We start from the raw sequence: 16,815 nt of genomic DNA on the forward strand, positions 1-16,815 counted from the left end.
AGCACATAATAAGAGGTCAATTCAAATTTATTTAATATATATAGATATTTTGATTTTAAAATACTGCAAAAAAATGACCATCTATTCTTTGCAAAAAGAAAATGTGCTTCATGAAAAGAAAATGTATCATTTGATAGTTTGCATATGGTATGTAGAATTTATATTATAGATTAGCTCACCATATTGGGAAATCTGTAAAATGGGTTAGTAGTGCAGTAAAAGTTTTCACTCGGCACTCATTACATGATTAAGGCAAAAATATTTTTATTGCAATTATCCAAATTCAGTAAAATATTTAATGAGGCTCTTACTGCCTTGGGTAGGTTAGCATAAAATTTAATTTGTGTTAATTTGCCCAAAACTTAGGAAGCAAGAAGTATACTGTTTTTAGAATTTGATTCTATGAAAGCAAAAACAGTATCTTATCAGATGTTTCTATACATAGATTTAGATTCCTCTATCATCTTCTTTGGGGCAATCAAAAAAATAACCACGAGCATCATAGAAAATGCATCAATATCAGGCACGTAGTATCAACTGGATACCTACAGGCTCTATAGAAATCAGGAATTTTTATGGGATATAGTGAGCATAGTGTATCTGTATATTGAATACCTAGGAAGGAAAGAGTGATGGAATTCAAGTCAGGTGACCTAGGTTCAAATCCCAGCAGTGTTGATTATTGAATGCAGGACCTTAAGCAAGGCCTCATTTTCTTCATCTGAAAACTGGGCATAATAATACCTCATGGGGTTGCCATGTTAACTGAATGAGGTAATATATATGTAAATATTTATATATTATGTTAGTCAAAGGTTAAGGCATCATTATTATGTCTCCTAGTGTTTGAAAGAGGTTGTTAAAAATAGCATTATCAGATATCCCACAGTGTGATTCTAGGCCATTTCCATCATTTCTCCTTCTACCAGGCTGGAAGGCATGCAGACATTTTTGAGAAGTTATGCTCCTTCAGGACGTGTCAAAGAATAGCTGGTAACTAAGCTAGCTCTTCACAAATTCAGCGTATTTTGCTTTTAGATTGAGGTGGATAGAAGTTTCAATGTAGGGGGGGTCAATAAGAATGCTTCAAGTGATGGACCGACCTGAGGCCAAGTATTAACAGGTGGAAGGACTTTCCAGGACTTCCCTGACCCCAGCTTTTATAAATAGATGGAAACTGAGGCTCAGAAAAGAGAGTTACAATGACATTTTGAGGTGAATTAATAATACTGTACATAGAGATTGAGAAACACTTGGTGAATATTGCATCCGTGAGAATATTGTTTCAGTCCTAGTCTTTGAGCTAGGTAGTAGGTCTTCCATTCTTTCAACCAGTTACAATGCCTCAAGGGAAACTGAGAGACAGATAGCCATGTCTCCCTGCAGAGGGAGAGACTGCCCTTTGTAAAGGGTCTGGTAAGTTTATTTGAACTAGAGTGTCATGACGACGGACTGAGCTGGTGTGACCATGCCCTGGCACCCGCTGGGATCTAGGATGAGGCAGCGTGTTATTCTGTTAAGTGGTGGAGCTTTCACTGTTCTTCACTCCTGACTCCTCCAACCCCAGCTCCAGCCCAGGGCCACAGAACTAACGACATCCAAGATGATCCTTTCATAATTAGGAAGTAGAAGCTTCAAGGAGCTTCCCTACAAGTTCAGCCACGGAAATAAGTAGACATTTACACGGATACCAAATACACGCTTTGCCGAATCTGACTCTGGGATATACTGGATCCTTTCTCATCTTGATCTTTCCTTTGTACAGTTCTCAGACCAAGGTGAAGACGCAAACCTGCTTAACAGTATCATTATAGTATGTCTCATATTACCAGCCTATTTTTTGTCATGTCCTGGGAGATCTTAAAAAATGATCTCACATGTAACTTTGTGGAATTAACTATAGTATTTGTTCCAAATGCCAAGGGGTTATCAGAGCTTTGCTTTCATGTTGCAAAGCCATGGATAAATTGCTCCATTGTTGCTTAACACCAATCACATCATCAGGGAGATTTGCAGGACTCCTCCAGGAAACACCTTTGTCACATTTTGTCATTTGCTTAGAATTTCAAAAAGAGCCCCCTTTTAGAACGTGTGAGGGGTGAATTCCGATGCCACACGGAAGAACATACGTATATAGATATTTCCCTCTGTTTTATTTTATTTTTTGAATCTATACAGGCAGCAGCCTCAGATTCCAATCACCACAGGAACAGGTGTTGTGTATCCTGGTGCTATTACTATGGCAACTACCACACCATCACCTCAGATGACATCTGACTGCTCTAGCACCTCCGCCAGTCCAGAGCCCAGCCTCCCGGTCATCCAGAGCACTTATGGAATGAAGACAGACGGCGGAAGCCTAGCTGGAAATGAAATGATTAATGGAGAGGATGAGATGGAAATGTATGACGACTATGAAGATGATCCCAAATCAGACTATAGCAGTGAAAATGAAGCCCCGGAAGCTGTCAGTGCCAACTGAGGAGTGTTTGTTTGCTGAATTAAAATACTCTGACATTTCACCTCCCCTCCCCCAACAGAAAAGTTCTTAAAGAGCCCGCATGCATTTGTGGCTCCACAATTACATCAGCAGAATGGTCTTAATTGTTTCGTAAAGCGTGAGACAGATTAAGTTTTCCCAGATTTTTCATGAACTTGAGTTTTTTGTCGTTATTGTTATTGTTGTTGTTGTTTTTTAATTTAGGTGAAGACATATTAAATATGAGACACCAGGACTTGAAAACTTATCTCAACCCATAGCTGTCTTACAAGTCTTATATTTTGTCTTACTTTTTTTCTTTTGGATGTTGATAAAGGTTTAAGTTACTGTTTTAGATGGGGTTAAACATTCTCACTCAGGTATGCTGTGCCAGCCTACAAGTTGTGAATGTGTTTTTATTCTGAATTATTTTAGAAAACAACTGAGAATTTCATATCGTGAAACAGAACAAGTCCACGGCGTGTGCAGCTGCATGTAGAGCATATTCAAAAGGCCTCAGAATTCCATTTTTCCATGTGTAGAGTTAAACTTTGAATGTGCCAAACTTTTTCATAACTTTTGAATCTTAATATTTTGAAAGTCTTAAAGGAGACACTGCAAAGTCTTAGACAATCTTTGGCATCTTAAAATAAAATAGCAAACCACACTTTTTTTTTTTCAGAAAATGGTGAAGTACTCAGGAATCTGGAGACAAGATATTGTAAGGAATGAACAAGGTTGCCACAGTGCATGTACCCAATTGTGTTTGCCTCTTGACGTGCCATCAGTGTGTGACGTGGTACGACGTCCACGCACCAGAGCGATCACCACACCAGATACCGACATGGTGGTCTTCTCTGCCTGAGACCACCTCTCACTACATCCATTATCCCTTTGCCTTTAACCCTGACATTCAGTCTTAACACATTTTCTCTTAAATAATTTATTCATTCCAGAATGTCAAGGGTCCACTTACTATTTATTTAAAAAAATTGTTGGTGGCATTAATTTAATAATTCTTTTTTCTTACCCTCCTTCCCCAAAGAACTTTTCAGCCCTTTTCACCTCCTTCTCCTGCTAGATACAAAGGTGTACATAGTGATTTTATGTCCCCAGAACATCTGGATGCATTTCTGAAACAAGATACTACTAAATACCTATATTGTTGTTTTTGAACATCAGTGTATATATGGCTATAGAGCTGTGTATTTGGATACAGGTGTAGAGATTTACACTTCAACAGGTATTGCCCCTGAGGTTCCCCGTGACTTTGAATCTTTTGCCAGAATTTTCCCCTAATTCAATTAGGCAACAAGTGGTAGGATCTGCATCAGTGGCATTTCCCCTCAATGCCATTCAGCAGCAAGGGTCAACAGTGGTGACTGCCAGGCAGGGGAGTCCCGCAGCCAATCCTAAAGCCCAAAGCTGTGGTCCATGTAGGAGTCCACAGGGATGCTGTCATGGGCTGGCGCCTTTATACTGAGCTGCCTTGTCCCATCTCGCACATCTAGGGAGTTCTTTGCAAAATCCCCAGGATGCAAGAAGCCACGTGACAGCCTCAAAGCAAAGATAGAGGCAAATAGTCGTGATACATCCAGAGAATGAAAGAAAACCATAGAGAAGGAGAAGGAGGAGAAATACATTCCCTAAATGGGATGTTCCTACTGTTACCTCTGGGGAACAGATCACTCCTGGGGCAGCAGACGAGTTCCTCTGGCTCATTCCCTCCATCTGTGGCTGCATGGGGGTCATGCCTATGTGTGAACAAGATTAACTGCCCTTGTCACACAAGGATTTTTCTGGAGGTGCACTGATGGGCTGGGAAGCAGTGAGGCTTCATTCCCCATCTCCTAACTGCAGGGAGCTCAGCCATGCCATTTTGACCTTCCTGAAACCAGGACTGATTGCCTATGGGGAAGCCTCACCCAGAGTAGTTTGATGGGAGAATGTCAGCAGATGGGACAGTTCACCTCATGGGACAACCAGAATCTGATCACCAGGACATAGGAACGGCCCCATCAGATTTCTTGAGCCATTTTGTCACTTGGAAGAAAATAGTGTACCTTCATATTTATTTAAGAGTGCTCAAGGCCATACCTAATAGCAATAAATAGGTCTAGCCAAGACTTTACTGTCTATGTCATTAGCTAGGAGTGCTCTCTATCAACTGATTAAGGTACTGATAGGAATGTTTGGTTCTTAATATTGATTGGGGATTGGAACTTTGTTTTTGTAAATTTATTTCAAATGAGGAGGAGGTCGTTTTCCTAAAAAAAAAAAAAAAAAGAGTATTTATTATTGTCTTACTGGTTTCTTTTGATTATATACCTCTCCTCCTCTGTTCATTCTCACGTTGTTTTCTCTTTCTCTTTGACTCTTGCCTTTGCCCTCTCCCGCTCCTTTTTAATTTTGTTGCATAAGTAGAGTGCTGTATGGCTAGCATTGTATTGTATGTAATTAATTTTGCACAAAGGCAGACATTTAGAATAGTAGGTTAATTTTGTTTGTTTTTATGACCATGCCAAAATAATATTCTGGGCTGGTGGAGAACAAAGGACTGTTCTTTAGGACTGAAACTTGATTTTGCTTGTAGTTAAAAAAAAAAAAAAAAAAAAGAAACAAAAAAAGAAATCAACAAAAAAAAACAAAAAACACACACACTCACAGATGTTGTTTCATAAGTGTTATAAGCACTGGATATAAATGGTATTTTTTATCACTTCTGACTAATGTGAAGCTGTTGTACGAAAACTACATGAACAAAAGTCATCTGTTTCGACTCGTGTGGGCTTGCCTCACAGTTGCCGGATTTGAGTCATTTTTATGTCTTGTTATTTCATTTATTTATGCAAAATACATGTGTGTATGAACACTTTGTTTTAGCTCCAGCTCTGCCTCAGTACTGGGGTTCAGTTACTTCTAGCCATGTTCTTAAAAATGAAAGGCTATTCAGGAATGATCTGATTGTAAACGTCTCTTTCATTGGGTCAAACAGTGATGCTGTATTTGAATCTAAATTCTGCACATAAGCAGTTTATTCTATTTATTAGCCAAGTTTGGCTCTAAATATCCATGGAAATTAAGAATGACAATCATAGGGATCACGTCATTTTATTTTCAGTGGGGCTTAAACAAAGTTTTTATGACTTCACCATCTCATTTTAGATTTTTCTAATTGTGTAAATATAACATAGAAATAGAATTTATTTTTGGCTCATGAATATTTAGTGAAATATAAGTTATGTATTTCCTTTTTGTTCTCTATCCATATATGTTGGTCCAGACTAGAAGTTGACGAGTCACTGTACCTCATGGGGTAGTGAATTATCAGCCACTGTGAGAAAGCAGAGTCCCACCTGTAGCTGGAGCAGCAAAACCCATCACTTGGGTTCTCATACAGTTTAGAACCCACTGTCCACAGACTCAGACTTTCACTTTTTTTTCTTATAGAAAGTTGATGAATTGAACATGGTGAATTTCCAGCACAGCTGGGAGAGAGTCAATTTGCTTTGTGAATCCACATAAACCTTAGAAGGTAGTTCTGTGACCGTTTAATAGCATGAAGCATGAATGCCATTAGAAAGGCAAAAATTGTTCTCTGAGATTGGCCATTAATGAAGGTCCCACCATGCCAATTAAAGAATGTTAATCAACTTTTTTTTTCCCATCGCTCCCTATTTCATAGTATCTTCAAATCAAAGGTAAAAGTTACCTCCATTTTGTTAAAGAACTTGCAGGATCAGGATTTTCCTTGTCACTTAGAATAGGGACACTGGCAGACAATCCTGTCCTAAAAAATGGACCATATGGAATAGGAAGGAAGGAAAAGAAGAAAAAGAAAGAAAGAAAGAAAGAGAGAAAGAAAGAAAGAAAGAAAGGGAAAGAGGAAGAAAGAAAAGCAAAAGGAAAGAAAGAAAGAAAAGAAAGAAAGAAAGAAAAAGAAAGAAAGAAAGGAAGGAAGGAAGGAAGAAAGGAAGGAAGGAAGGAAGAAAGGAAGAAAGAAAAAAAAAAGAAAGAAAGAAAGTGAGAGAGAAAGAAAAGGTTAATCTGTGGACAGGAGCAGCCAGGCAGGCAGTTTTTCTGTTTCATTGGCAGATGCGATGCAGTATCTTTTCCAGGAAGGTACGAAAGCTTTGTTGTTTTCACCTGTATTCAGCTCACCCTTTTAGGGGCACATCAGTTTGCTTCATTTGGTATTTGATACACCCCAGCCTTGTCCTCAGGCCTGATTTGATTTGCCAGGGTCCTGACACCATCTCTCAGGCCAAGTTCTAAATTCAGGTGCGGGCTCACAGTGCTATTGAGCTTGTCAAATTCTGGCCTCCCCTGAACATTAGCCCTACTGGAGCCTGGGGTGTTTGAAAAGGGTGTGATCACTCTAGGGCTGAAATTAAAGGCTTCTTTCTTTTCCTTATGAAGCCAGGCTGCTTCTCCGGAGCACACCCTCCTGAGCGGGGAGCACAGGCACTAGCTGAAAGCAGGAATTGTTTTGAGGAAGCCCATCTAACCCCAGTAGGAAGGCAGCCCGGTCACTTGAACACCACAGCTGAGGCTGCTTCTCTCAATTTACTCGTCTTGCAAAGAGGTGACCTCTACCTACTCATTAGGGAAAAGAAAAAGAATCAGTTAGTAGTTTTAAACCGTATGAGAAGTCCTGTACCAAGTGCCAACAACTGCAAAGAATGCAGCTAGAGGAATGTATTGACTTTATTACTGGGTCTTCCTTTCTAATGAGAAAATGACAAAAATGGTTGCTGTAGCCTTGCCTGATTTTGTACACGTTTGTTTAAGGACTGAGTTGGCACTTAAACTCACTTCTCAAAGTATAATAATATTGTATGACCTCATTTGTCCTTTTTCAAAAGCACTTGCATCATTTCCTTAAGTCATCTGTCCCCTGACATGTTTTCTTCCTTAATAAACAACTTCTATCTGCTATTCCTGCCGATTATGTTCTGTTTCTGATGCCATGTACTATTGAGTGTAACCCTCTGCTAATATCACTGAAAATATTGATATGCAATCACATTTCCCTTTCATCCCCATGCCATCTTTTCTTTTGGGGACAGATTTCTTCCCAAAAGCCCATGAACAAGTATTTGGAATGCTGGTACCTTTGGGGCAGGGCTAGAGGGGGGAGGGGGACGGGCAAAAAGGTAAAGCTTAGTGCAGATCCTCTTCTAATTGGTGTCCGTGGCAATATGAAAGCTTAAAGGCAACTCAGTGACATATCTTGCTCAGTAGCTTATTCCTGAAGAACCACAAGCAGAAAGTGAGGCCTCAGTGCTGGTGCTCTTGGAATATGGGGAATGTGCAAATATTTAACTGTTTTGTATGCTGCACATTTGCAGACCTGCTCATGTGCATTCTCCGTTTGTCTTCCTTTGTCATACGTGTTTTTGCTTTTTGGAAAAGTGCAGTCTTTATTGTACCCTTTCCAGCTTGTAGCAAATTAGAATGCTTAGCATTTATGTTCATTCATTATTGTATTTGCCATGTAAACTTTTTATTACCTTAGACGAGCTTATAAGCTGTTACTACATAACTTATCTTACTGTAACTCTTTTATTTCCCGACATTGTAATTTGTTTGTGATGTATATTGTGAGATTGTATTCTGTGTTAATTTAATCAGCACAATTCACTGACATGCTGGACTGAATGCTGGCTGCTGTTTCAAAGTGTAAAGTTTGTGTAGGGCTGTTGGGACAACTGCAACTCTGTTGTCAAGGTGCTGTGCTGGTTCCTCTAGCGACACTGCGGGTGCGGCCCTTGGGACGCTAAGGGCGTTGAATACACCCTTGAGCAAATTTTAACTGCAGATATTCTTCGTAGAAATTCTGTGTATAATGCAGGTACCTACTTGGCCCGTGGCTGGTAACTATTTGGGCAATTAGAAGAACAACAAAAACCATAAAAACTAGTGTCTATTGCTGCTTTGAATATGTTTGAAAGTCTGAAAATGTAAATAGTTTATCAAAAAAAAAAATCTTGTACAGTCCAGTGTAAAGTTTTTAAATGACCTTAAGGGTTGCCATCACATCTTTCTCACACTCTCCTCTTGATAATGGAAAAAAAAGTTTGCTAAGGATTAAAGAAATGAGAAAAAAAAAGAATATCTTCAAATTTCAAGGAATGAATCATTGTTCTTAGCTTTGTTGCATACACACACTTTCTTGGATTTCGTTGTGCAGTATTGACGTGAGATAAAACTCAACATTGAATAATCTTTCAGTGGTACTTTTCAAAGTCTTCCCCTCCTCTGCCTCATAATTAAGGGAAAAGACAAAATTGAAAGACACTGTCTTTATCTATCCTGGTGTATGTTGGCACCTTAGCTACTTTTTTTTTTTCCTTTTTGCACAAGGTGCTTTCCTGATATGTTAAACATGCCATCTTTGGGTGATAATGTATATGCCATGATGGGGCCTAGGCCCCTCAGGGGAGTGTCTATAAGAACTGCCTATTTATGCTCATTTACCTCAAGACTGTCCTCTCTACCCTTAATCTAGTCGTCATCACTCCATCTTTTGTACTGCTGTTGACACTTACAAATTAAAGATAAATTTTGTTTTATGACCTCCGTGTACGGCCTTGTCTGTGCCCTGGCAACTCTTCCTAGCCTGAAGCCTGGTCAGCCCTCGGCTCATGCAGCCCTGGCCCACGCTGCCTGCTGCTGGAGCCTGCAGAGCCTTCCTGCTCCCGCCGGTGCTTCTACCTTCGCCGGGAGGTAAGTCTTCAAACCCCTTAGCCTGGAAGACTGGCCTGCTTTCTTCACTGTGGAGCATGCGCTGCGGCAGCAGGAAATGCTTGTGGATTTAGATGGTAGGAACAGGATCCAAGGTGGATTTCTGTCAAGAGAAGATGGGAAAGGATGTCACTTCCTATTTGCCTGACTTCTTCATGAGAGTGAAACAGTTTATGAAAACTCCCAGCATTCCCGGGTATGAACGAATCTCGAGGGCCAACCTCTCACATGACATCAACTTCTACGAGCCTAGCACCCAAGAGTGGAAAATGCTGCGCTTCTGGAACCATTGCCTCCGCTGTGGTTGGGAGTGGTTGGCTGATTTCTCAGCTACTTCTGCCTCAGAGAAGGAGAGTTCCCGGTCTCCTTGCCCAGCTATGAGTTGGCCCGGGAGCGAATGATACCAGCCTCTAAGGGTCCGAGGCCTGGAGGTGGGGTAGCGGACCAAAGTGAGGCGGGCCCTTAAAGGAGACTGGCCAAGCCAGGGCTATGGATCCAGAGGTTAGTGACCAGCACCTGGAGAAGGAAGCAAAGGGCTCAGGGGAGACAGAGGGGAGGCCTAGCGATTTCTTCTTCGATATTTCCTGTGACAAATGCCTCATTAGAGAAAAGCCAAGGATTTGTGGAACTTTTCTTTATCACAGTCAAACTGTCAATTTGATGCAATCTGTTATCAGTCCCGAAAACCTAGCTTTCCAGGCCCCTCCCTCCCGCCCCGTGGGTTTTAAGCGTAGGGGATTGCTTTGGAGTCACACGACCTGGCTCTGCCACTTGCCAGCTCTGTGACCTTCCCTAAGTAACTCCTCTGAGCTTTCTCCTCTGTGAAAAGGGGCGATAAGTCCCTACCACTCAAGGTTATTGGGGGAATTCAATGAAATGGCACGTGTAGAACACCTAGCAGCAGGCCTGTACACAGAGCACGCGAGTGAGCCTGCCTCCTCTGATCGGAGAATGTCTCAGCTAGGGGAGAGCATCGGTGCCACTGGCTGAGCCTCAGTTCGGAATCTGGTCCTGTCTGTGATTACCCTTCCTTCCTCCAAGCTGGTCTCCAGGACACAGATTTCTCATTTCTAGTGTATCCTCACCACTGCCTTTGGTTTTCTTTCTAAAACACAGATCTGATCTGTCCTCCCTCTCATAATCTCTCCTAAAATATTCTGGGTTTCCATAGCTGACCAGATAAAATCCAGACTTCCTACCCTGACACTCAAGTGCCCGCAGACCTGCCAGCCTCATTTTCCACTGTGGCCGTGCATGCCCGCGACTTCATTGCTTCTCTCGCACCCTGGGGCCGACCCACGACCCTGGGACTCTCACTTCTTCTTTGGCTTGGAGTAAATATGTTCTCTTTTCTGTTTGGAAAATTTCCTATCCTTTTTCAAACCCCACCCCAGATATCACCACCTCATCAGGCCTTTCCCAGCTCCCCAGATAGTTTCAGGCTCTCCCTCAGGGCTCCCAAGGTACGTTGAAAGGACCTCTATGATCATGTTTACCACATTGTAATAATCTGTTTCTGTGTCTGTCTTTTCTGCTAGATAACAAGCTACTGAAACCAAGGACTGTACCTTGGTCCTCCCAGCTCCCAGCACAGTGCTTGGCATAGAGTAAGTGCTCAACACTTGTTTGTGGAATGAATGTGTGAATGGTGGCAACTTGGCCTCCATGTGTGGTACAGATGCCTGTGAGTATCAGGGTCTTAGATGGTGGGGATGAGGGAGCCTGTAGGGGTACCTTGGTATTAGCTACTTCGTTTGGAGAACATTTTTATTTGAAGCATCTCTGGTCATTTGGGGGGAACCATTTCAAGTCAGTGTGATGTTGTTTCCTGATCAGACCTGAGGGCATTGAGTCCCCATGCTATGGGGAGGAGTCATCCTGTTGGATGCCCAAGTTTCTGAGCCTAGAGTCACTGCTCTGTCCTTCTTCCTGGGCAACCTGGCCTGAGTGTGGAAAAGACAGACCAGAAATAGGACGTTTTATGGGTTTGTCCTACTCTTTCCTTGACATCCCAGGGCCCAAGGTTACCCTTCACTCTGCCCAGGGATGAGGGGTACAGGCAGGCCTACGCCCTGGATATCCACCGCAGAAAGGGAGGGATACTTAGCTACTCTGCCTGCTGGGGAGAGGGAGGGCAGTGGCCTTGCAACCTGTTCACTTAGTACCCTCTCCTTCTTCAACAAAAGAAACCCACAGTCCAGGTAGTAATGACTCTTCCCTTAATAATGCTCTAGAGCCTTGCTTACTCAAAATATGGTCCACAGGTCAGCCTCAGCATCACCTGCGAAGCATTAAAGCACTACATGGGCCAGGCTGAGTAGCAGGCTCTGGTACACAGGAGACTCTGATAACTATTATCTACCTCTTCTTAGTCAGTGACATACCATGGCACGGAGAGGTTAAGGATTATTGTGCTCATTTGAATTGTGAAGGCCCCAGAGCCAGGAAATGACCCACCTAAAGTCACACGGAGATTAAATGGCAGTGTCAGAACGAACACTTGTATGTTCCAATTTTTAAAATAGTTGACAGTATTGCATGTGGCCCACAAGGGTCTGTGGAGATTATAGCACTGAATCTAGACTCTAGTTACCACCAGGCGTCCTGAGCTGTGTCACTGTGGGAGCCTTGAGGCATCTAGGGACAGTGGCCTCTGAGAGCTCTGCCACTGTCATCCCCTGCTCTGGCTGGGCCTGGTGCTCGGCCCTGACTGAGGGCCCAAGAGGGCCCCCAGGCCAACAGGGTGACTCTCTGAAGAGCTTGTTCTATGGTCCCTCTGTCAATTGTCCACCTACCCAATTTTTGTATTTTGGCACCAGGCTGAGTGGCCATTGAGTAGATCAATGAGGAGAGATGCAGATTCTGGGGCTCCATTCCCAACTGTGGGAGTGGGAGACAGACTGAGACACCCAGGAAAGGGAGTGATCAGGAAAGGGGTCTGATTGCATGTCACCTGGGCACTGGCACTAGGGCTCCTAGGACCCCATGTGGGTTATTCATCCAGCAGGTTTTATAAACTCACCCCCTGGCAGGCAGCCCTGATCCTGCCCCCTCTCTATCAGCCACTGTGAGCTCTGTCTCTGCCACCTGCTCTGACGGTTTATCCACTCTCTGCTCCCTCTTCCACTTCCACCTGTCCCCTCCTCACTGCTCCCCAGAGGGATCTTCCCCTCACAGCTTTAGTCATGATGCAGCACACACAACACAAAGCCTGAACCATTGGCATTCATGCAGGTGCGTTCCCGATGCGCACAGGCCCCGATCTCCCTTTCCAGTCCACACACCTTCATGCTCCTGACACAAGCACGCTGCTCGTCATTACCTGTACGTGCCACACCCTGAAGTGTCCCCCTCTCACTTCTCTTGCCACCGTCACCTCCCATACTTCAAAGTCCAGCCTAAATGTCACCTCTTGTGGGAAATCTTCTGTCAAAAATTCTTTTACCCAGAAAACGTGAATTGCACTGAAATGATCTGCATTTGTCACATATGATTTGCATTTGTCACATACGTCATATTGTGTCACAGGAATCTGATGGATTCCTTTGTCACATTCACTTTTTTTAATCCAATAGTCCTGGCACACACTAGGTGCTCCATACGTGTGTGTATTATTAAAACAATTTAAAAAAAGAAGGAATGAACTCTTTATCCTTAAATTCAAAGTCCTCCATACTATGCTACTGGCTATTTTTTTTTTCATCCTATCTCCTAACCCCAAGGCTTCTAGCTCTCTAGACACATCAGACTATTAATTTGTAATGTGTTCTCCCACCTCTTTAGACTTTTGGTCAATTCATGTCCCCTGTCTAAATTGCCCTTCCCCCATATCTATCAATCACCATCTTTCCTTTCAGGGCCAACTCAAAGCGCATCTCCTTCAACAACCTCTACAAAATGCTGAGTCTACTATATAGCAGAAACTTTACTAAACGTTTCATTTAACCCTTAACAACAGCTCGGAATGCTAGCTATCATTTTCCCTGTTTCACAGAAGAAGATACTGAAACTGGGAGAAATCAAGTTGCTTGGTCAGGGTCTCCCAGTAAGTCAGAATGTCTTCTGCTTGGATGGGCTGCCTCTCAGATTTTGCTAGCTCAGAATGAATCTCTCTCTTACTCCAGTTCAACGTTTCTCGATCTTTTTTTCTTCTTCATTATCACCACTTAAGGAGGCTTTTTAGACATTTTCCTCACCAATAGTCCTCTACCACCCATGGAATGTAAATACTACAAATACACTACCTGCTTATGTACTCTATGTATATCTATGCTTTATTCATTAAAAAAAGATTTTTCACCTTCCAGGAGCCAATTTTTGCCCCACTGGGGGCACAATATTGCCCCTGTTGAGAAGGCATGCTCTGTATCAAGTTCACTTTGAGGTTTGGCCCTTACCATGGAGTTTGTAACTGTTTCCTTACTGTGTCTTGAGTTCTGCATTCTGATTACTATGGCTTAGTAACAGTTTTCCCCCAAACTTAGTGATATAAAACAACCATTTATTATCCTCACAAATTCTGTGAGTTCACAGATTTGAACAGAGCACAACAGAAGGCTTTTTCCTACTTCACAATGTCTGGGACCTCAGCTGGGAAACTCAAACACTGGGGCTGGGATAAAATGAAGGCTCATTTGCTCTCATGTTTGGCAGTTGATGCCAGCTGTTGGCTGGAGCTATTGGCCTGAACACGTATGTGTGGCCTCCTCATGTACCTTGGGCTGCCTCATAACATGGTGGTGGGTGTCAAGGGCGAGCAGACCAGAACAGAAGGAGTGAGGGCCAGGTTGAGTCCTCTTTTATGGTCTAGCCCCAGAAGTCATGCAGCATCCCTTCCACTGCATTCTGTCCACTGACGCAGTCACAAAGTTGTGCCCAATTCAAGGAGAGAGGAAAACAACTCCACCTCTCGATGGGAGCGTGATAAAGCTCTGAAGAGTAAATGGGACTGGATATGTTGCTGTAGCCGTCTTTGGAAAATACAATATGCTGTACTCTGATATCTGTCTATCTGTGACCCTTGTGCCCCACCTCCAACTACCACCTCATCTGCATAGGGCCTTGCACATGGTACAATGTTGGTATATGTGTTTGAAATTTACTTGGATACTCTAAGTTGAGAGGATAAAACCCCAAGCTTTGCTCCATTCCTGCCATTACCAGTATGTGGTTACCATGGTCCAGAGATCCCTAGAGAGGTCAGCTTCGGGCAGGAAGCTCACTGACGCACCAGGATACTCTAGAACAAATGGTAACTGAGTAGCAAGCATTACAAGCAAGATCCTCCTTAAAGTTTTCTTTTCTTTTTTCCTCTCAGAGGCAGTCTGTTATTCTGGAAATACTCAAACCAGTCAAATTCCAGTATAGATAGATAGATAGATAGATAGATGACAGATAGATAGGCAGATAGATAGAGCAAGCGAGTCACCCAAAGTATGTGCAATAGAATTTGACTTATATTCATTTCTATAGAAGGCTGTCAAACTAATGTTGTCAATAATTAGCAAAGTACCGGTCTATCCCCTTTTGCTAATATTCTACCTGTATCGATATTTCTGTCAACACTACTCTCATCAATACAACAAAAGATGTTTTAAAATGGTAATAATCAGTACTAAGAGTCATAAAATACACAAAAAAATCAACATTTTTTAGACTTGGGAAATGATAGTTTGATGTTCTAGCAGTCCCTAAATATGTCCTATATCATCAGTTAAATCCAAAAAGTTAAATTGAGAAAAAGTGTCAACCTTAAGACAATCTATTAAATTTCTGACCTTGGATTAATATTAATCAGCTAACGGATATTATTATACATACCCAAACCAGATCTAAAGAAGCAAGGATATTTAGCACATTATTTTATTTAAATCTTATTTATAATTCTATTTTAAAATATCATTATATGTTAATTTTAATAAAAGCTCCATTAGTATTTCCATTACAAGTGTCATTATATGAAAAGAATAAATGAGGCTGGATCCTTATCATTAAATGCAAAATGTAGAGTTTAGATACATTTTGGGGAATGAAAGACACACATATTATTAATGAACAACACAGGCAGGTAGGAAAGTTAGGACAAAACAAACAATTATTTGACCACAAATAATAATCAGGATACTGATCCCCAGATAAGCCAATTGTTCGTTCTTCCCTGATATGACATTCACTGCCCTGATTCACCCTTGAGTTAGAATATATTTAATTGCAAAAAGTACTCATATATTCTATATTTGGAGAAAAACCTTTATGAAATCATCTAAATGCACTTTTACACATTAAAAAATCAATTCACTTAGAAGAAGCACTTGTTTATTAATACTGAAAAGAACACCTGCTAAATATATGGGTTAGAACTCTGTTTGGAAGTAAATTCCCAAGGCAGCCTTAGGTCTGGGTATGGGGGCACCTTTACTTCTCCACCTGCAGAGGTAATCTGGACCCTTTGTGAGTGCCAGGAAGACAGGTAGTTGATGTGCTGGCTGATGTCGGCCAAACACGCTTGCCCTGGACAGAGCTGTGGAAAAGACAAGTGGTCTGGACCTTAAATTGTGTCAGATAAGACATACCAGGGGATAAATACTGCAGCTATAAATACAGCTCAAGAAACTGGATCATTTTTCAAGCTGTTGAATTTCAAATGCTTGCCAAGCAGAGTGTAATATCTGGGACTCTCTATTTTTGCAACTCTACTGCAAGAAATGGCTAAAGTCCAATTAATTTAACCAAGAAAGTCTGGGAAGTGAGGACCAGAAGAGTTAAATTGTCCAATCAAAATTTGGAATTGAAATTAATTTCACAAATTTTAAGATGCTGTTTGGAGGAAATTCAATTTAACCCTAAATTTCAGTCAACTCTGCAATGATAGACTAAAGAAATACAGGACACATTAAAGAAAGTTGAATATTGATTAATCTCTCTATTGCAATCCTGAGGGTCAGACCGCTCAGATAATGTGAATTGCATCAAGTTTTCTGATTGGTTATCCGGGGGGATAATTCAGAGAGTTGAAGAGAGCTGGGAAATCTCCTTTTCCAAATAAAATAAAACAAAACAAAACCCCACAAATCTTTGGTGAGATCAAATACTGCGTTATTTAGATTTTGTTGATTATAAGTGACAGAAACCCAATTTAGATGGCTTCTGCGGGCAAAAGGGATTTAGTGGCTTACATAACTGAAAAAGTGCAAGGATATCATGGCTTCAGGCATGGCTGGATACAGGTGTTCAAACAGGGCCATCTAGACTTGATGTCTCTATCTCACCTCTCTGCTCTGGTTGGCCTTGCTCCCAGGTAGTCTCTCTCCATGAGCTATTCCTCTGCAGCTCCAGACATATTCTCTCAGTTTTAAGTTCCACAAAAAAAGAGGGCTTATATAGCTGCTTCCTCGTTTTCCAATTTTAAGAATTAACGACAGATTTCCTACTCTGGGCTCGTACTTTGTATCCCTACTTTTCAGTCAGAGCTCACAGCTGAGACACGTAGAAAATTATGATTATTTTCTCTTTCCTGCATGAGTTATTTTTCCTATCGTTCAGAATTTTATCTAGTTTCTTTCTTTCATGAAGTTGTCTACGTACTAATC

The 16,815-nt window shown here is 41.8% G+C and overlaps 1 protein-coding gene across 1 annotated transcript in view; it reads left to right on the top strand.

Moving 5' to 3' along the window:
• SOX6 (SRY-box transcription factor 6) overlaps positions 1 to 6,368 on the top strand; it is a 620,818-nt gene extending 614,450 nt beyond the window's left edge. The window contains exon 18 of the mRNA XM_027115294.1: positions 2,179 to 6,368. Within this exon, the coding sequence (XP_026971095.1) occupies positions 2,179 to 2,482 (304 nt within the window). The 3' untranslated portion in view covers positions 2,483 to 6,368. The remainder of the gene's footprint in view (positions 1 to 2,178) is intronic.
• The last annotated feature ends 10,447 nt before the right edge of the window (positions 6,369 to 16,815 follow it).

The sequence above is a fragment of the Aethalodelphis obliquidens genome, unplaced genomic scaffold (assembly GCF_003676395.1).
Source record: "Aethalodelphis obliquidens isolate GAN/ISIS:26980383/991018 unplaced genomic scaffold, ASM367639v1 scaffold14, whole genome shotgun sequence".
Lineage (NCBI taxonomy): Eukaryota > Metazoa > Chordata > Mammalia > Artiodactyla > Delphinidae > Aethalodelphis > Aethalodelphis obliquidens.